The 22,376-nt window shown below is 40.0% G+C and overlaps 1 protein-coding gene across 3 annotated transcripts in view; it reads left to right on the top strand.

The window, feature by feature from the left end:
* Positions 1–3,745: 3,745 nt before the first annotated feature.
* Positions 3,746–22,376, top strand: part of pot1 (protection of telomeres 1 homolog) — an 82,068-nt gene continuing 63,437 nt past the window's right edge. For 2 of the 3 annotated variants that reach the window (XM_028585314.1, XM_028585315.1), the window contains exon 1: positions 3,746–4,026. In XM_028585314.1, coding sequence (XP_028441115.1) covers positions 3,975–4,026 — 52 coding nt within the window. In that variant the 5' untranslated portion in view covers positions 3,746–3,974. Of the gene's footprint in view, positions 4,027–7,583; positions 7,651–22,376 lie in introns of those variants that run through there. The other variant, XM_028585316.1, reaches the window with a different exon arrangement.

Below are 22,376 nucleotides of genomic sequence, written 5' to 3' on the forward strand. Positions count from 1 at the left end.
GTATGAGGGCGTGCCATGCTAGCAGCTAGGCGAGCATTATAACGTGTGTTACAAAGTGACCACGTTGGTCTCTGAAGTAAAGGCTGGACTACAATAGAGCTGTTTGGAGCAGTTGGTGAACAGTGGTTTCTGTTGGAGATGGTAAGTCCCTTTGGGGGGGACTTTGGCTTTTTCACTTTGTAAACCTATAACATGCACATAAAATATATATGACACAATAAAGTAAAGGGGAAAAGCCCAAAAGCATAATATAAGCACTTTAAGTAAAGGATCTCATTACTTCTTCCACCAGTGAAGGTCACACACAGTATACATTTTCTATTTTCTAATATAGAAACCTGCTGACCTGAACCTGCATGGAGCAGATAGTAGTTTTTGGGGGGGTTTTTTACTGTCAGTGTAATGAACAGCTGTAAGCAGTGGGGCTCAGGTTGTCTGGACCAGTGGCCACAGGCCCTCAGCTCTCTGTATGCCACAACACCAAATAACACAGGCACTCCTCAGGGCCTGGCCTGGAACTCACAGGGATGATGGAGCTCATCCGTCAGGGGGACAGGACCAGTAAATCTCCTCCTCCTCCTCCTCCTCCTCCTCCTCCTCCTCCTCCTCCAGGCTTCAGTGAGGGTGGCGTCAGGATTTATGGACATATTTTTGTAGTGATGCACTGATGTGAAAATTGTGGCCGATACCGATAACCGATATTAATATTGCTGTTATGGCCGATACCGATATTTACCGATGTCGATATCTCTGTATAGAACAATTTTTTTATGATAATCAAATAAGGAACTGTTTAATTTTAATGTTTTTTTTAAATAACTGATATTGAGCACCTTTACCTGTGTGCAAAATATGACTGTCATCAGATTTTCAGAAGAAAAAATAAATATTTATATAAAAATACATTTTTAAAAGGATACAAGTGTGTCCTGAATTCACACTATGAATAAGCCAATCCTGAGTATTCACAATAAACATCTAACTCACTTGAGACCAAGTCACTGTATTCTGTGAACATTGTACAACAGTTCAAAACTTTAAAGTACAGTAGTAGGCCTTAAATGGCCAAAGCCAAAAGTATTGAAAGAGGTAAAATGTGAAAATGGAGCCAGAACAAACTGGACTGAACAGACACTGGCTTTTGCAGTCTGAACTGGAAGTACAGTAACTGCCAAGTACTTAAAGGTTAGGCCTTACCCTTGAAATGATATAAATTGGTGCCTTCTAGGCCAAGATAAGCCAGAAAATGTGTTTTGCTCATATGGATGAAAGACACCAAATCCCAGAATGCACTTGCTTCGCTGCTTAGACTCTACTCCCAAGCCACATCCACCTACAGACCGACAGTGAGGCAGCATTCAACTCAACCCAAATGTGTTTTATTGTCATTTCAACCATATACACAAAACAACATTTCACTGTGGCTGTAATGGTTACACATTTAAAATATATAAAAACGACATACGAAACAGGTGTTTACAGTCAACCAAGCGCTAATGCTAGTATGCATTAGCTGAACTTTACGTGTGTGTGCAATAGCTAAATGTAGCAGATTATAAACACAGTTGTAAATTAGCGTGAAATGTAGAAAAATTCCCCAGCAGTTAGCATTTAGTTGGATACAAGCAGCTAATTTCTGTCCGTGTTAACAAAATCTCCACTGTTACCCGGCGACATGTTTCCACAACAAGAAAAACACAGTAGTCTCTGAAGTCGCGATGGGAGTTTGGTTTAAGTTGGATGTACTCCAGTTTGTTGTCTAATGAGCAGACACTTGCAACCAGGATTGATGAAACAGGTGGCTGGCTAGCGTTAGCTTTCCACCTAGCTAGGTCCAGCCCCTGTTTGCGTTTCACCGCTGAGAATGTCCCCCCATGATCGCGGCTGCTGCCCACTCCGGCCGCCGCTGGTCAAACTAAGCTGTACGGCGGGCCGCAGCAACCGAACAGCAACCTCTTATTTCCGAACATTCATCTCTCCCCCGTCCACCGAGAGTCGGTGGTCTACTAAAGTTTACAGTGTCCCACTTTGCCGCAGATTCCGTCTGCAAAAACCAACATCCCCAACCAACATTTCTTCTTCTTCTTCTTCTGATTTCAGCAGTATAGACGCTGTTAAGCGTATTACTGCCCTCCACAGGTCAGATTTAAATCTAAATTCTCACACACTCACATCTAAGCCTACACACGTCAAATACACAGGAATGATTCACATCGGCCCTATTCATCGGCCCTATTTTGACATCGGAACGATACCGATGTGTAAAAAAAAGACCATATCGGCCGATATTATATCGGCGGCCGATATATCGTGCACCACTATATTTTTGTGTTGTCTGTGTTGCTGCTGGGTGATCTACTGGTTATTTTTTTATGATTATTTTTAAGTGTTGGCAATCAAGATTCTGTCTGCTGAGGTTTTTGCTCAGTTTCTGAAGACTAGACATGACAAGATTAGATTGAATTAGACTAGAGAATAGATAGACTAGACAGAACTAGATAAGATTCAATTAGAGTAGAGGATAGATAGACTAGACAGAACTAGATTAGATTTTGTAGACTACAGGATAGACTAGACTAGAATTAGATTAGACTAGAATAGAGAATCAGTTAAACTAGACAGAACTAGATTAGATTAAATTAGACAACAGAATAGACTGGATTAGAATTACATCAGACTAGACCAGAGAATGGATTAGACTAGACATAAGTAGAATTAGATTAAGATAGTCTTGGTCTTGACTCAGTCTAAACCCCTCAAAGTCTCGTTCTTGTCTCGGTGTCGACCCTTCAAAGTCTCCGTCTTGTCTTGATTTATACGCTCACTAATCCAAGTGCTGGTTAATAATTTATGATAAAGTTGTTGTGAACAGCTCACGACGATAGCTAGCATTAAATTCAAGCGTGACGCATGACCAACTCAAACAACATTTGAACTACTACATACTACAAGACATCCAATAAAATTGTGCACGTCATTAATTTTCGACGTGGAATTTTGACATGTAAATAAAGAGAAATACAACTGTGAATCACAATCTATTGAGATTATTTTCTGTGTATTGTTAATACACAGACAAGGGCGTACGTTTTGTTTAAACATACTGGGGCGGGGGGGCACTATAACTAGGGTAGGGGGGGTCCTCCCCCATGAAAAGTTGAGCATCAAACACTTAATTTCCTGCATTCAGCTACATTTCAAGGAGGAAGAGAAAGAAAAGAGACGTGCGCTGCGTGGTTAAGATGGTACGGTCCACTGTAGGGGTGTCTGAAATTGTTGGGAAACATATTTACAGGTAAGAAGGATATGTACATGTTTTGAGTCCCCTGAACGGTTATTTTTTACCTCTTTTGGGGTTGTCTTTCACATTATTTTTAAAGGGGGACTGTGAAAAGGCTGCCTTTCCCCCCTTTTCACTAGGGCCACTAGTTTTCACTAGTTTTGTGTCTGCTTAATTCTTAATATCACTAATGTTTAGGTTATTGTTTTAGTGTATTTGTTACTTTATTATTTGACATATAGGCCTGTGATGTAGGGGTTAGCTTTTTTGTTTCGGTTTGAGTATGTTTTGGTGGTGTTTTTGTTAATAAACACATCCACTGAGAGTGGAAAAGCCTCCTCTCCGGTCGTCATTCGTGACAGGGACAAATCTACCTCCTCTCAATATTGGGTGGGACATATCCCCTGCATCCCCCCCACACGAAGTCTGGGCCTATGTACACAGAGTGTACAGAATCTATCAGGACCAGCAAATGATCCCTCCTCTTCCTCCTTCCTTCCCCAGGCAGCAACAGCGCCAAACAGACCAATATGGAAGTTGTTGCATTCCATCTGGAAGACAGCTCCATATATGTATTTTATTGGCGATGTTCTTCACGGAGCCAGACGGTTGATTAGCAACATAAAGCAAGAACAGAACCTCGGGCCTGCTCCTGTGATGTGTCTCTGCAGGAGGAACTCATTAGTGCTGAGTGATGAGTCTCCTGCTAATACAGCAGCAGAATTATGCTCTCTATCACAGGCTCCGTGAGTGTTTGGCATTTTTCAATTTAATTAAACAGTCAGTAATGTGGTTGTAAAAAGATAAGGAGGTTTCCATCTATAATGCAACATGGGTATGACACAGGAGCGGCAGTTTGATGAGAGGGAAGTCGTTTGTGCCGCGGGGCAACAACAACATCACGCGCGACTAATGCTGATTGATCCCGATGTATGATTCTCGATAATTACTCGACAGATTGATGTGAAATCCACTCAGGATATTCATGCTCACCAGAGCACGATTCCTAATGATTTTGATGACCTCCTGACTTTGTCCTCTTGTGCCACTGGACACAATTTAGATTCTTACTCCCACTTTTGGTGAGACTCTACAAGGTATTCTTCATATAGTCTTGCATTGAAAATGTGCTTAGCCAATCAGAGCGTTCTGCTCGGGAATATCAATGAGTTGTGGTGCTGAACATTCCATCCAGCAGCGAATCCAAGCGTGTGTGGGAGGGGAGAAAAAAAGGCTCTCGGAAAAGTGTGGGAAAATCAACCCAACTCTTTTTTTTTTTGTAACACTATTAAAATTTGTGTTTAATAAACACATATAAACGGTACAGATGTAAGTTTAAGTGTCACCATATGCAGAGGTTAAATTGGGCCGGAGCGCACCGGAGCGCAGCTCCCCCTCCTCAGGTCCACAACACACCCTGCCGCAGCTCAGCTCCGTCTCCTTCAGCATCAAACATTTTGCCGGGGGTTCAGCCCCGAATGTTTTGAGTGTAACCCCAAATGTATTTTGAAAAGTTGACTGACAAATATGAAACCGGACGTCGCTTAGTGTCCACTCTCGCTGTAAAAAGCTGCGCAGCTTTTTAGGTTTATGGATGCGCTCTGCTGTGGACATGCTGCGGCAGATGTGTCGCGTTTGAGCTCCGTGTATTTCTGCCATGAGTTTCGGGTTTCCACCTCCGATGTTTAGCAGCGTACAGCCACTTCCCTAAACGTCTCAAACGGGGCTCTGTGTTTCAAACGGGGCTCTGTGTCAGGAAGGGTCAGGAGGTCTGAGGTCTACCGTATCAGCAGAGCAATCACGTAATGCACAGCAGACTACGGTGCAGGTAGCCTATAGATTATTTTCTAAAATATAGTGACTTTATTCTCGTAATAGCCTATATTATAACTTTATTTTTTTCACAAAATATCACGACTCCTTCAAATCTCAGAGAGCACAGATGGGATGAGTTATATTTTGAATGTGCACAAAGTTTTGGACATGAGCAGAAATCTTGCTCAATCATCTGAAATATTACAATCAAGAGGTTTATTAATACATTAAATGAATAATGTATCACTGAGGTGAATAATTGTCATATGCACATTTACGGAGGTTACTTCCCCAACAAAAGATGCAAAAAAGGGAAGAATAAATGATGCCTAAGCTACATGTGTGCTGACTCAGATATAATTAGAAAAGTCAATCTAAAGGAGAATAAATAGATGAAAGCAATACAGAGTTCCTGACAGCCTTACTGCAATATTTTCCATTATGTTGTTATATTTGGATTGTAGCCTAATGTTTCCCTTTACATAAAGATAAAGGTAGAAATAAGTGCATACAAATTCACCAAAATGCAGAAAATGAAGTGTTTAATGCTAAAAAAATTATTATTATTATTATTATTAGACCAAATGTTGGTGCCATCTAACAAACTGGAAGCTAAAATGAACATACACTGGCTATTAACAAGCTGGGCCAGCCAATCACTGTTAAAAAGGCTATAATAGTGGTTTCTGATTCTCTTAAATCAACATAATTTTCTTGTTTAAAAAGATGTTTACATATTTGCCAACCAATATTTTCAAACGTGTTCAATTTCATACATTTTCCAAGGGTGAAATTCATTGCCTGCCTGTTAACATTAGCCTATAAAAGGTTAAAAAAAATAATAATAATGAAGTGAATTGTAAAGTATTTCTCTTTGTTTGAATAACTAATCAACCCTACCTTACACATTAATACTGGAAAAAGAGTCCATTTGGTGTAAAAACACATTAAGTCATTTTACGGCACGATTTTGAATGACGACCATTCTCCGTAAATAAGGGCTCCCTCTCCCTACAAAAGCCAATTTAACCACTGACCATATGGGACCATTAAGTAAAAGTATGTATGTATCATCAGGAAAATGTATTTAATGTATTAAAAGTAAAATTACTCAATGCAGAAAAATCTTCCCTAAAGTGGACTTGTAGGTTGTTATATTGTTGACTATTTAATTTATAATAAAACATCGTAGTTAATAAACTACATGTGTTTTTTGTGCAAAACTCTTAATTGTAAAGATGTCAGAGGAATGTAGTGGAGTAAAAAGTACAATATTTATCTCTGAGATATAGCGGAGTTGAAGTAGAAAGTGGCATGAAAAGAAAAGACTCAAGTAAAGTACAAGTACCTCAAATGTGTACTTAAGTACAGTACCGAGTAAATGTTCTTATTTACAGTCCCCAACTGGTCTTGCATTGCCAGCTCTATCTCCACAGCACTGTGGAGTAAGGTCTGGCTACACCACAGATGCATTCTGGGGGGTTGTTTGCATTTCTAACAGTGAATAAACAGTGGAAATGTAGTAGCCTGGCATTACCAGACTAATTCACAAATACGTATCCGCCAGAGCAAATGAAACATGAGCTCGCTGATTAAATTTATGGGGTGAGTAGAACTTGAGATTTCTTTAATTTTGTTCAAGTGCAACACTTAACTTAAATAGTAAGATATCAGTTGAAATGCAACCACTGAAAGCATATAAACTCCCATTTAAAGAGTAAGAGATTAGGGACTGTCAGCTGACATGTAGTCTATATGTGGATGGCATTATTTTTGGCTGGATGTCCATTACCTTCCGCTTTCTTTGTGTTGGAATTCTAAACTCTGGTGGATTTGTGAGGACTATGGTTAACTGCTCCTCAGATCTCTGCAGGGTAAATCCAGACAGCTAGCTAGACTATCTGTCCAATCTGAGGTTTCTGTTACACGACTAAAACAACTTTTGAACGTACACATGTTCCACCAAAACAAGTTCCTTCCCGAGGCTATTTTGCAGAGGCACCGTTGCTCCGTCCGCCCAAGATGATTGTGATTGGTTTAAAGAAATGCCAATAAACCAGAGCACGTTTTTCTCCCATCCCGGAATGCTGTGTGGACTAGCCAGACCTTCCTATGCAGCGCTGTGGAGGAAGCTCTGGCAAACTAGTTGACATGTAAGCGATTAAAACAATTAATCAAAAGTTAAAAAAAAAAAAGTACATTGCTCAAGCTAAAATACTTTTTTACTAATTAAACACAACTTGAAGTTATAAAACCTGTTGTACCTGTAGCCTTTCTTTTGAACATTTAATGTCAATTATTATTTTTACAATTTAAAATTTGTATTATTTGTATTTTTATTCATTCTATTTCTTATTTTCGCCGGCTATATTTCATTTCTTTATTATTGTTTTCTGATTTTATTATCTGTTCCCCATTACTTTGAATACAGTCCGTTTTTCTTGTCAATATTAATACGGTAGTAGTGCTTTCCTGGGGTTCTCTTTACGCATGCGCGATAGAGCAGCCTGTCAATTCGAAACCAAGCGAGGGAAACAAACCCAACTCCTGCAACCGTAAGTTTCCCTCTCTTGTTTCCAGCATGTAATGCGGTGTTTCCTTGCACATAATGATTCTTGGAGATAGGCATTTGACCACGATGGGTCTTTTATTAACTGTTATGTCCGTTGTTTTGGGGAAGAAAATGTTTGGCCCAAGCCAATCTATCAAATCTTATGTTTCGGGTTGCATTACTTATTGATACAAGCATACAGCACGTAGAGTATGGCTTTCTACATTTTACAAATCTGTAAATTCTCCTTTAAAATACGGCTTACATCTTTTACGCATTCTCCACTAAATAAAATGAAGTTGGTTTGTTTTGTGTTATGTTTACTCTCAGTCCTTCTTGGCCTCAATATCATGCTACTTTCCACCGCTTGTATTGAGGACCCAGGGACAGTTGAAATATTATTAAATAACGTGCTGCATTATGAGTTGTATGCTAGCCGAATTCACCCAAAGCGTGTATTCATTCGTGAAATCTCGCACATTATCTTCTAATGTATGTGTATGTTTGCAGAGTATCAATACAACTTTAAACCTAAGGATTTTGGGATGGAGTTCACTTGACGTTTGATTAAACGACATAACACGACATATCCCGCTCGCTACAGTTTTCTTTGTGTATTAGCTTACTTAAACACCGTATGAAATTAGTGTATACTTGTCGTGTGTGCTACTATAAGACGATAAAGTGCTAAATAGGAGGCTACTAAGCTGCCCGTCCGTGGTAGTGTTTGCTAAAGTTGGCTAGCAGGCTAACTAGCTAACTTGGTGTAGCCAAAAGTAACTACAGTAACGGTAACGTGTTATACAAATATATCGGCATATTTGTATGTGGTCACTCTTCATGTTAGCATTAGCTTAGCTGTTTGTATAACATGACCGGTGACAGGTGGACCTGATATTTATTTAGTGTACAGTAACATTACCTACTGTAGTGGCTTAGCCCCAGTTTATGTTTACATCCATTTGTGTCACAGAGGTAACCGGTAGAATTACATTAGGCTGTGCAATGCTGATGTTATTTTACATTTTTTGGGGTTCAAGGTGTTACTGAAAGCGAACTCTACTTGACATTTGTTCTTATGCAATGATTCAGTGTTTTAGAGTGATATGATGTTGTATCAGTGACCTCTAAGGCATGGTCTGTCTATTATTGGTTGCTTGTTATGTAGGAATTAGGGCTTCAAAGGGCTGCACGATATTAGAAAAATATCTAATTGTGATTATTTTGACTGATATTGCGATTGCGATATGATTCACGATATTGGAGGGAATGATCATTTTTGTATCATTATTCTCATTTTCGTTTAAAAATATAAATAATATATCTTTTTTGCAAAGATTTTTTTCTTTAGTCTATAGCAGTGTTTCTCAAATGGGGGTATGTGTACCCCTAGGGGTACTTTGGAGGACTGCAGGGGGTACGTGAGATATTTAACAAAATGTTTAATAGTTACAAGGCTGTTGTCCAGAACATTGTTCCTCTTTATGTAGAATTTTTTTTTTTCCTACCAAAAATGTGACATTTGTGTCTCCTCATTGTGACCTAATCTTGCCTTCCTTCCTATACTGTCCTCCTACTTTTGACAAGTTTCTCGCTATTTTCTTCTTATGTCACTGTTTTTAAAGTTTGATACTATTTTGACCTATTCTTGCCTTCCTTCCTTCCCTCTTTCTACCATCTTTTTTACAGTTTTTGTCTCCTTTTCTCATTAGCATTTAAATGTTTGTTTTTTTTCAGTTACAAGGCTGTTGTTTGGTAAATCTATCTCTGACAGCTCTGTACTGTTCCTGTTTATATACAATTTTTTTTCTAGCAAAAATGATTAGCGCTGGTCAGGGGGGTACTTGGCTTAAAGAAACAATTCAAAAGGGGTACGTTATTGAAAAAAAGTTTGAAAACCACTGGTCTGTATAGGATTTGTAGGCTGGGATGTCTCGGCAGCACCACAGTACTTTATTTCAGAATGGTTTGACACATATTTTGCCTTTAACAAATATTGCACCCCCCTGTGATTTGGATTATTGCGCTAGTCCATATTGTGATTTCGATAAAATTGCAATTAATTATGCAGCCCTACTTCAAACTCACTGTAATTCTCTTTGGTTGACAGTTCTTGTGAATCTAAATTCTTAAAATATTAAAGAAGTCTTTTGAGCAGCAGCAGCAGCAGCAGCAGCAGTAGTAGAAGAAGACATCACTCAACCACTTCTAGACGCAGCAGTCATTATGGGCCACTTTAAAAAGCTTATTTTCCTCTTATTTCTTCCACGTCCTTTGTTCAAATGAGGTTGTGATTGTGTTAAGAAACAGCTCTGCCTGTTTTTACTGCTGACATTTTATTGAGCTGCTGCATGGTTAATTAGATGGAGGGATGATAGTGTGGGGCCCAACGACTCGGAAAATGGATTTTGCTGGTTTACAATGTTTATTTTGGAGGAAAAAAAAATTGCATCAGAAGCTAATTTACTTTCTAAAAGGAAAGTAAATTAACTACTGCAGGTAGTTAATAGAAGTCACCGCTGCACAAAATTCCATCAAGTTAATTTCAAGTTGAGCTATTTTTATACTGTATTTGGAGTTTACACCTGGGTGTGTATGCCTTGTTCATGTCATATTGGACTTACCGCAAGTCTGTGACTTGTTAAATGTTACTTCAACATATACGACTTAGCACTAACTAATATAATTGCCTGAAAACAAAACAAATGCAGGCCTCCCACCAGGGGAGACTTGTGATAGACAATTGGGCCAATTAATGTGATCACAGTGAAAGTTGGAGGCAACTAATAAAGGCTGTGTTCTTTGCAGTACTGCCACACAGTTCATGACCCTTACTGGACCCCGTACATCACCCTGTACACACTGAAATGCCAAGTGGGCGTTTTAAAGAATTAATTAACTTTATTTGTTATTGTTAAAACTCAGTTTTGGGGGAGAAAACTGCAGTTTTTGTCTGGACGAAGGGCTGAAATGGAGACCCAATGTGAACATACTGTCTCCTGGATTCTCTGCAGACAAATCTTTATGAGTTCTGAGCTGTGAGAGTTAAAAGTCTAGCTCTCTGTCCTGCTTTTGAATCCGGGGCCACTCGCAGTGGGATAGACCACTCAATGCATGACCCCGGTGAGCTCCTGCTGGACAGGACTTTCATCTGGCTGTGGCATCCTGGTTATTGCTCCTCTTTGCCTCGCTGGCTGCTGCATTACAGAGACCACCTGCCACTTTTATCACCCTTTGCACATAAAAGGTTTCCTGCTGCAGAGGCTGAGAGAGCAGACTGAATCTGTCCAGCAGGAGGCTACCATACCTGTTCTGTGCAACGGATCAAAAAATGCCCATATCGGCTCTGATCTGATACTTTCCGCTCTGATCGGGACATCCCTCGCTGTAGCATATAAATGTTAATTAGGTTAAGTACAAGTTAGTAAAGTTATTGAGACAAACACACCATCCTGAAAGAATAACAAGCATTTTCTTACAGTATGTAGAGTACGTATTTATATAGAAACACAAAAAATTTAATTATGCTTGGACTGGGACAGACTTATCTAGTTTAGTCCTACTGACTACAAGATGTACCTGCAGTTGAGAAATGTAAACACAAATCGAGGAACAGTGGCATTATTTGTCAGGAACAACTTTCCTCCAAGTGTCCTGCCTGACATGAACTATAGAGCCCGACCGATAAAGGAGTTTTAAGGCCAATATCGATACAAACATTTGGTGATTTAAAAATCCGATATTTCGATTATATCGGCCGATGTTCTTTTTACAAATCCAGAAACGCGTAACAAAACATAAACAGATTTCCCTAACATTAGTTATTTGTAGTTATTTATGAGTCTTCACTAAAATATGATAAATGAAGTTTAAAAATAAACTTGTTTGTTTTATTGTCACAACAGAACAGAGGCACATCAAAATATATTAAAGTTCTGATAAATAAAATGTATAAAAATACAAACTTAAGATATGAAACTTAAAGTCCTTTGAACAAAAACACAGCAACAACAAAAATCAAAGAGTGTTGCCAACAGAGACATGGTAGAGTGCCCTTCGTCCGTTTTTATTTTATTTCATAAAATATTTATTTATCGACCATTATAAATGCCGATACCGATAGTTTGGAATATGCCTAATATTGGCCCGCCAACATATCGGTCGGGCTCTAACTAGTAATATCCAAAATGTGTGACTGTAACAGGACAGATCGTGGCCTTAGTGGTGTTATAAGTGCTGTAGTGTAGTCTGTAGACGAAGAGCAACAGCATGTCGGTCAGCTACTGATTCTCCATACAGAAACACAACACAGCTCACACTTAGACTGGGACAATCCTCTCTCCAGATCTATTCTGGGAGTTGGTTTTCTTTCAGCTTCGGTTGAGTCTCTCTCTCTCTCTCTCTCTCTCTCTCTCTCTCTCTCTCTCTCTCTCTCTCTCTCTCTCTCTTTCATCCCCACAAAAAGAAAGAGAGACAGAGATTATGCAAATGTGGAGGAAAATAGGGTTTGTGTCTTTGGCAAGTGCTCTGGCGTCAGCTGAGGGAACAGAGTACAGTTTGTGATTCTGACACACAGTGGCTGTTTGTCAGAGAGGCAGCGTCTCATCATGGCTGTTTTCAATCATTCTCCGTCTGACATGTTTTTCTTCCCCCTCCGCCTCGCTCCGTACTGATTGGCTGAAGGTTGGCAGGATTATTTTACATCTTCTTCTGGTTTATTACTTCATTTCTGACACAGAGGCATTGTAGAACAAACCATGGCAGCTTACACTGATAAGAAATCAGTTTTAACTCCCTGTTGGCCATCAGTAAGTAGATAAATAATTTGAAATAATAACATAATAAATCAGAAATATGATCATACAATTTGGGTGTAATATCAAAATCTTCCCATAAAGAGAGGCGAAGTCCCTCACCTTCCGCTGGACCCGATGGGACCTTGTTTCTTAAAAAATATGGACTGTAGTGAACGGGGAGAGACAAATAATTATTTAATTAAGTTTTTTGTCGAGTTTGTTGCAGTACCACTTAGTTTTGTGTGAAACCACTCCATGAACTACATAGCTCGTCTCGCGCAGTATACGCGTATAGCTTTACGGTAATAGCGTCTTAGAACTGTTTTCAAAATAAAAGCATTCGTCGGGTACATAGCGAAAGACAGTCAACGAAAGCAAATACGTCAAAGGAAATGTACGGACTGTGATATCTACTTTTCAAAAAAAAGATCAAATAATTGACAAAAATGTATGCAATAGTTTTTTATTGGAATTTCGAAACACTAATTTCACTTGAGGGTAATAGTAGACGTACACCGCCTCATATTGCCACCCAGGAAGTTTCATGTCATTCTTTTGTGTAGTTTCAAAAAAAAAGCCAAAAGTGTCAAATATGAAGCCTGTTACATATGTAATTAGTCTCATATTTGACACTTTGACGAGCTTTTATTTTGAAACTACACATCAGAATGTCTTGATACTTAATGGGTCACACCATGGTTGTCGACTACTATAACCCTGAAGTGGAATTAGTCTTTGATAACAGTGTGTTTCCTTTGAAATTAAATGCAAAATCATATGTAACATGCTTCATATTTGACACTTTGACAGGCTTTTATTTTTGAAACTACACACCAGAATGACATGAAACTTCCTGGGTGGCAATATGAGGCGGTGTACGTCTACTATTACCCTCAAGTGAAATTAGTGTGGAAATTCCAATAAAAAACTATTGCATACATTTTTGTCAATTATTTGAGCTTTTATTTTGAAAAGTAGATATCACAGTCCGTATATTTCCTTTGACGTATTTGCTTTCGTTGACTGTCTTTCGCTATGTACCCGACGAATGCTTTTATTTTGAAAACAGTTCTAAGACGCTATTACCGTAAAGCTACCATAATCGCGTACAGCAAAAAACTGGGTCGGCTGGCTTGACTGTCGTTCACAATGTGTCTGCTGGCTTGACCGCAGTTCTTGCTTGCTGCTCGGCTTGCTCGCTAGCTAGCTTAGCTAGCTTAGCTACGTTCCACAACACATGTAATGGTGCGTTCTTTTTGTCTTGTAATCGCGACTAGTAGCTCGAGTGTGACGTCACATCCATGTCGGAAAACGAGTAACCATGGGTTGTTGCGTTCTTTTTGTCACACAATGAGTAACACAATAAGAGTCGAAGAAAAGATGGATTTTTGTAACATTTTTAGTAACATTTAGGATTCTATTCACCCAGTTATTGACATATTACACAAATATATTTCACAGTTTGATACATGAAAATTACGTTTTGATTAACATTAACGTTGGGCTACTGCTCTGCTTTCTGCTCCAGACTCGGTTTAAAGCCGTTGTTGTCATATAGCAACCGAGCGTCTCTAGCCAATTTCAGCTGCACAAGCTACAAAATAACTAATTAGGCGGTATTTAACTCCTAATACTACTGTAGAGACATGCCTATAGGTAGCAGTATACAGCACTATGTTTAACTCCTAATAAGACTGTAGAGACATGTCTATAGGTAGCAGTATACAGCACAATGTTTAACTCCTAATAAGACTGTAGAGACATGCCTATAGGTAGCAGTATACAGCACTATGTTTAACTCCTAATAAGACTGTAGAGACATGCCTATAGGTAGCAGTATACAGCACAATGTTTAACTCCTAATAAGACTGTAGAGACATGCCTATAGGTAGCAGTATACAGCACTATGTTTAACTCCTAATAAGACTGTAGAGACATGCCTATAGGTAGCAGTATACAGCACTATGTTTAACTCCTAATAAGACTGTAGAGACATGCCTATAGGTAGCAGTATACAGCACTATGTTTAACTCCTAATAAGACTGTAGAGACATGTCTATAGGTAGTAGTATACAGCACTATGTTTAACTCCTAATAAGACTGTAGAGACATGTCTATAGGTAGCAGTATACAGCACTATGTTTAACTCCTAATAAGACTGTAGAGACATGTCTATAGGTAGCAGTATACAGCACTATGTTTAACTCCTAATAAGACTGTAGAGACATGTCTATAGGTAGCAGTATACAGCACTATGTTGAACTCCTAATAAGACTGTAGAGACATGCCTATTAGGTAGTAGTATACAGTGCTATGTGTACGACTTCTTCATTTGGTTACAACAAAGACAAAAGTGCTTAAAATTGTAGAAAACCACAATGTTTAATACGTGTGATGCACGACGTAGCGATCGGGGTCCTCTGAGTTCAGACGACTTGACGAGTCGTGTATACATACGACCTCGGTGGCGTTCTTTTTGCAACTTCCGGTTCGTAACTCCGGAAAACAACTTGTAAATCAACTTCGGTGGACAAAAAGAACGTACCATAACAATATCTTAGCTCGTGTGTTTTTATCCGGGAAGCAAAAGAACGATCGAGACCCGTTGCTCTTGGGAGTAACGTTACAGCCCTGTACGAAACGCACCGACATCGTAGCTTTAGCGAGATGTCACTTATGCGACTTTGGTGCGAATAGTGTTTGCGTATTTTCACAGTCTTATACTTCCAACAATTTTACGATAAACAGATATTTTCTTGACTTGAAAAAATTATCTTTTAAACTGACAAACGTATGTGTAATTCATGGCTCAATTCAAACGGGATCAAATCATTATTTGCCTCTCCCCCATTCACTACCGTACATATTTCTTTCCGAAATAAGATCCCATGGTGATCCTCTGGAAGGGGAGGGAATTCACCTCTCGATATGCCACAGTGCCCCTTTTAAAAAAAGACATTTATCCTAAATTATCAAGTAAGCTTTATATGCTTCAACTGCAAGAATGTTAATATTATTTGAAATATAATATTTTGCATATCATTTAAGAGAACCTTTCTAAGTGTCTGTATTTGAATACCGTCTTAATTGAGAATTTACAGAATATATTCAGGCGAAGTTTGAGAATTAATTAATTCTTTACTTTCTTACCATGATGGGCTGTCATTTAATGCCAATACCTTTGCAATGCTTTTCTGATCTTAGATTGCTGTAAGGTATGTTTTATACTAAATACCTTTGTGCCTTTTTTAAAGGATATTATTAGCTTGTCATGTTCTCTGATATAGTAATTACAGACGTGCTGATTCTGTCGTCTTATCTGACAGCTTCCGCCCTCCGAGTGGTTCTGAGACAAAAAGTGAGATTTTCATTTGAGTAGAAATCTTTTTTTTTCAGTGAGGTGATGCCTCCATAGGAGCCCATTAAAACCTCTAACCATCTCCATTAATCCAATAAAACCAGTCGCTGTGGAGCCTGGAGTCAGCAACTCCACAGTGTCTTATCCCAAAAAAAATCTGCTTCTACAAGCACAGAAACCTTCATTTCTTTTTTACATAAAGGTTTTTCAACTCTGCGTGCTGAGGAGAACTTTTCAAAAAGTCAGCAGCAACAGCTGTGACCTGACATGCACAAAGTAGACTTTTTGTGTTTCCAGTTAAAGTGTTAAAACGTGAGTCTTACATGAGACTCGTGTTCACTATAGACTGTACTGTAACTTGGTGGCAGAGTGGTGATGGCGCAGTGGATATGACCCATGCCTTTGGTGTTCGATTCCCACTGCGATACATCAACCAATGTGTCCAAATAGCAATTGTAAGTCGCTTTGGATAAAGGCGTCAGCTAAATGACATGTAATGGATGCCATGAGTTAGAGATTTATCATAATGGTAGGTAAGGTGTATTGAAAAAAAACAACCCTTTAAGAAACGTAAAAAATGATTTCAGTTTAACTATATATTAACGTTTTTAAAGTAGTCAATTATATAAGTATCACACAACATCACACTTTCAGTCACTATGAGCCCTACTACGGTCAAGGAAATTGTGCCAAAATATGAACAATAACGTCACGGTCAACCGGCTTATCTGCTAATGTTAGCTACCGACCGTAAATAGACGACACCGTAGGGTGCTGTTACGGGTGATTTAACGTCACCGCTCATTTTACACGCAGTTTAACAACAAAACAAAACGCTGAGTGAACATTACTACGTTTTTTCATGTTGGTTTTGAGCGGTATAGAGAGCCGAAGTCACGCCCCCTTCCGGTGGACCTCATGGGACCTAAACTCAGAAAAAAATATGAACGGTAGTGAACGGTGAGAAGCAAATTATTTTTTGATCCCGTTTTAATTGAGCCATGGATTACAAATATGTTTGTCAATTTAAAAAATAATTTTTCAACCAAAGAAAGTCTCAGTTAGCCGTAGGTTTGTCGTAGTACCACTTAGTTTTGTTTGAAACCGCTCAGTGAACTACATCTCCCGTCTCAACCAATCTACGTCACCTAGCTTGATGCTCAGCTTGCTCGCTATCTAGCTAGCTTAGCTCTGTTAAACCACACATGTAACGTTATCTTAACTGCTGTATTTTATCCAGCGTAAAGTGTTTTCAGCAGAGAAGTAAAAGAACAAGCGAGATCCTCTGCTCATTAGAGTAACGTTACATCCCCGGTACGATGCACACAGACATCGTATCTTCAGCGAGACGTCATCCATGAAGTGTGTAGTCTTTCTAATTACGTATTTTCACAGTCTTATACTTCAACAGTTTAACAATAAACTGAGACTTTCTTCGGTTGAAAAATAATAATTCAAATTGACGAACATCATATTTTGGCTCAATTCAAACGGGATCAAAAAATAATGATTATCTCTCCACTGACTTTTGTTCTTATTTTTGGAATAAAGGTCCCATGGACCGGAAGTAGAGGGCGGGACTTCGGGTCTCTATGCACCCCCACTAACCTGGAAAACGGTTTTAAACAGTAACGTTAATACAGCGTGTCGGAGGAATACAGCGTTCTCCTGCAACGGGAGGCAGAGGGACCGTCACCGCAGCGTTTGCTAACGTTAGTTTCTGGTCTCATCTGGGGTCGGGTAAACAGTAAATTCATCAACTTCAGTGTCCACAACGCTATTTTCCAATAAACTGTAGCTGAAAAGATTTGTGCCGTAACATTACAATTTCTATTTGTTTTATAAAACTGGTATCGAAAAAAGTATTGTTTAGGAACCGGTATCGAAGTCACGGTAATGGTATTGGTATTGAAAATATTTGAAGGATACCTAGCCCTAATTCTGTGTGCGGCTGCATGCACCGGACTGTGACTCCCACACCGTGACAGTTCGTCACAAATACATGAACCATTATAGCTCTAGTTGCTGCCCTAATCGGGACGTTGTCCATACTGTAGCTTTAATGAACAGCTGACTGCTGTCCTCTCTTTCTCTGTGTACAGTGATGTTTGTATCATTGAGCCTGTGTCAGCTTCTTATCAGCTGCTGCTGCTTGGTTCATCTCTCACTGCCCTCTGGGAGGATTACTCTGATTCCTGCTGCAGAGGAAACTCCTCCAGTCTGCATGGAAATATCTTCTTTAGATCTGTGTTTTCTACCTAGGGGTGAGAAGAAAAGACTTTTAGGGATGCATAGATAAAAACCTATCTCCACTGCACAGACAGTGTGTATTGTACCTCCTCCAGTTCTTCTGAATATTTCAGGCCTCTTCTGATGATGACGCAGATGCAAGAACATGAAAAGATAAAACCGGCTATTTATTAGTTTAACAGTGCCTTGTTGAAGCTACTATGAATCTAGGCCAGAATGCACTAATACTGTCAGGGTTAGGAGGTTCAAGTCTCTCTTACCGATCCACCAACATGCTATTCCAATATATTGGCCAATAACATCGACCAGCGACGTGACATTGGAGGCATGTTTGTGTCCATCTGATATGTATAGGTCCAATATTCACTCTCCTTTTTAGCTCGGGTCTGGTCTCCACCAACTCCTGAGAAAAAGAGACTTTCTTCACCAGCTGGCCTCTTACGGTGTCAGTCTGTTTGGTGCTGGGCAGGTATTGTACAGTGGGTTTATCAGAGCTTATTTGCTTGAAAACAGCTGCTAGAAACACTAGGGTTGTGTATCGAACCTGGTGCCAATATGGTTCCTAATTAACCAGTATGTACCGGACCGAATATCGCAGATTTCGGTGCCACTTAAATGCCTGCGCTGCTCTCTGGTTTGCTGAAACGGACGTTGCAGGCAACTGAAAACATCACTGCACATAATGCTATTTAACATTACACTTGACAGCAGTTAAGGTTTGCCTGCCATTAGCTAGTAGATGGCCTAAACACTAGGGCTGGACCCGAATATTCGAATATTTGTTCGGTGGGTTGGTATTCTATTTGAAAATTTGACATTTGAATATTTTTTATTTATTTATTTTTTTGCACAACCTGGCATCCCCCTACAAACGGTTCTCATTCGCGCTTGAATATGTTCGAAATATAATATGCAATTTGAAACTGGCCTACCACAACAGCACATCAAGCTTGAGAAATCACCTGAGTTCTGTAAGTAGAACGAGCTACTTTTATCCGCCATTTACACGTGATAAAAATGTGCACTTAATTTTCATGGAAAATAACGTGACTTGTGAATAGGCTACGGCAGTTAATGACGAACAGTAAAATCGTAGCAGTAACAGGGGACTCTGTCCTGCAACAACAAAGCAGTTGCTTGTCTCTTTTACCGTGGAAAAAAAGCTGCCTTAAGGTGCGGTTTGGAAATGTTGGTTTCCCCCGCCGCTGCGGCCACCACCGAAGCTTTGAATATTCGCTGTTGAAAAGCAACGAAGCTTCGAAGATCAAAAACTGGTATTCGGTACAGCCCTACTAAACGCGCTTAAAGGACAATTCCGGCGCAATATGACCGGACGAACGCCGTGCAACCAGTAACTAGTAATAGTATCTCTTTTTAATAAACTGTCTGTACACTTACAAAGTTCTCAATGCTTCGGTTTACATGTAGGGACCCTCACAATGCTACCGTGGAAGTGTGGTGCTATTTTGAGCCTTGTTAGTGGTGTTACCCTCTGCCCCGAAGGCTAGCTTTATAAGCTAATCAGCGGTTTGCGGTTTCCTGTTTCAAGCTAGAGACATGTTCGATTAGCACGAAAACATGTCCCAGAGAACGGTCGACTCGGTACACGTATGTTATTAACCCCTAGGTTCAGTTTGGGAATTGTCCTTGAAAATCCTAAAAAGCTTAACGGTCTTAAGTGTGGCTATATCTCACTCAAAACGATTCCAACACTGAGACGTATAACAATCAGCATCTAAAGACCCCATGTAGTCGAGCTGCTCTTTTTGAGACCCCATGGCCACTGCCGGAGTTGTCAGAGAAACAACACCAACGGGACTTAATTGTGCATTCAATTGCACATCATAAGCTCATGGAGTATTCACCTCGAGAAACTCAGCTGTTATTGTAAAGTACCCTTCTGCCATCTTGTTGTTCTTCTTGTTGTTTAACAGCAGTTGACTGGTGAAATAATAAATGTTTGTACATTTTAAATAAAAATTTGACCATAGGGCCTTAGCAATAAACAAGCCGTTCTTTAATGTCGTCAACTGTCATTTTGCGCCGTTAAAGGACAATTCCGGCGCAAAACGAACCTAGGGGTTATTAACTGATGTGTACCTACTCTGTCGCTCTCTGGGACATGTTTTCATGCTAATGCGTTGCTTTGCGCTTGAATTGTCCTTTAAAGTAATCGGTTCAGGCACCGGTTAGGCATGGCACATTTTTTTAAAAGTATTGTTTTAGCACCGGTATTGGGGAAAAAAAACCAAGCCGCAACCAAGTGGCTTTTTTTAAAAGTGTAACCCTTTACTTTTTTTATTGGAGGAAGTGTAATGCGGTTTGAGATAATTTAAACAGGAGTGCCTGTGTCCAGGATCTGTTTTCTGCCCTCATCCACAGAGAGCCTGTGACTCGGTGCTGCTGAAGTGTGGTTTTTAAATGGCTTGTAATAAATGGGTTCTTTCAGCGCTGCAGAGCTGCTCCACCTTGATATACTCCCTCCGCTGTGCATTTGCAAGCTGCTCCTCAGCTGATAAAAAAACCAAAAAAAACGAAATCACCTGCTGAGCTGAGTGAGTTTTTATTTTTTTATTTATTCAATAGGTGAAGCTGCTGGAGCGTACGCTCGTGGCAGCTGGAGGTTTTATGTTACAGAAAATGAACCTTCAGGTTGCAGGCAACCCTGAGCTGAGTGTTTCACCTCTGTCCATAATTAATGAGAATACCGGTAATTTGAGATTGTAAAACGGCAATTAAATATGCTAGTTTAGAGTTAAATTTGTCTCTGTGTATGGTTTGTGTTTATAACAAGGGAGCTGAAGTTTCAGGGGATGGTTCTCTACAGGTTCATCACTTCTTGGTTTCATGATGATAAGTTTCTCAGTAGTTTAATGAGTCCAAGTGCTTGACTTCTTTTTGTTTTGTCAGACTAACTGTCCAAAACCCAAAGATATTCAGTTTACTAGGGCTGCTCCCGCTTAGTCGATTAGTCGACTAATCGGTCGTTTTGGTCTTAGTCAACTTAGATTTCTTTAGTCCATTAGTCATTTTTTATGCTTTTTTTTTCATGCTGAAATTCCAAGAATCGTACGAGCACATCTCTGGTAAACACAAGAATTAAAGTGGGGCTTTTACATGACTCTTTGCGGAGAAACTCAGATTTACAGATCTGTCAATTAAATCAACTAATCGATTAGTCAATACAATTGAATGAGTGTTAGTCGATTTAAGAATTTCTTCAATCGAGCACAGCCCTACAGTTTACTGTGATGTAAAACGGAAAAGCAGCATCCTCTCGCTGCAGAAGCTGCAACAAGAGAATGGTCAACATTTTTTGCTTAATATACAGTATATGAATAAACCATGTTTATCAGAATTCTTGCTATGTATGTACAGACATTTTAAACCATCAATAGATGGGACTTCACATACCGAGCTGGTAGGGATTCTGTGTCTCTGCTCATTGGCCCTTCAGCAATTCACACACAAACCGATTTGTTTTTTTTTATTTATACAGGTAAGTTGATTTGAGAACGAATTCTCACCTGTCACATTCACACAGTTCCACGTTCATACCTGGAAGCTGCCCAGCACAACCACAGTCTGATCTGCTGGCCACTGAGCAGCTCCACTGGAGCAGTTGGGGTTAAGGGCCTTGCTCAAGGGCACCTCAGTGGTGGTAATGAGGGAGGGACAAGCACCGCTCTTTCACTTCCCCACTCAGATTTTTATCGTGCTGGTCTGGGGATTGAACCGGCGACCTCCTGGTCACAAGCTCGCCACCACTGCCCCAAGATCTGTAATATAATATAAATCAAAAGTCCTCCCAGCCCAATAGTCGTGTGCTGCACTGAGCTCGTGTTTGGAGATCCATCCTCTGTCCCTCTCAGCCTCCTCCATGAGCGATGTTGTTGGGATGAACTTGCGTTACCCTCCGAGTTAATGTCCCGGAGCAGCTGAGCGGTGCGTTTCGGTGGCGCTCAGAGGAGCAGGAAGGCCGCCGTCTGCTCGGGGTGGACCGGATGATATTTGGCAGGGATCAGCTGCTGTCCCACCGCGGGGATCAGCCGATGTGGTCTCTGAAATATATTGCTGCTGTGGGATGGAGGGACAGCTCAGTCTGCAGTACGGTTCATTTACCGAAGCTGAGCCGACAAACAAACAAACCAGCTTTTGAGGCTACAGGTCAGCCCGCTGCATGTGTAGATAAGGGCAGTAGATTTTATCACACAGGTGGGTTTTTGTCCCATTGCCAGCAGGACGCGGTGTGTCGGAGGAGCTACTGGCTCCACACGTATTTTTCATCATACTGAAGCAACGTTTGAAAGGCAACTAAATATTATT

The sequence above is a fragment of the Perca flavescens genome, chromosome 8 (assembly GCF_004354835.1).
Source record: "Perca flavescens isolate YP-PL-M2 chromosome 8, PFLA_1.0, whole genome shotgun sequence".
NCBI classification, from domain to species: domain Eukaryota; kingdom Metazoa; phylum Chordata; class Actinopteri; order Perciformes; family Percidae; genus Perca; species Perca flavescens.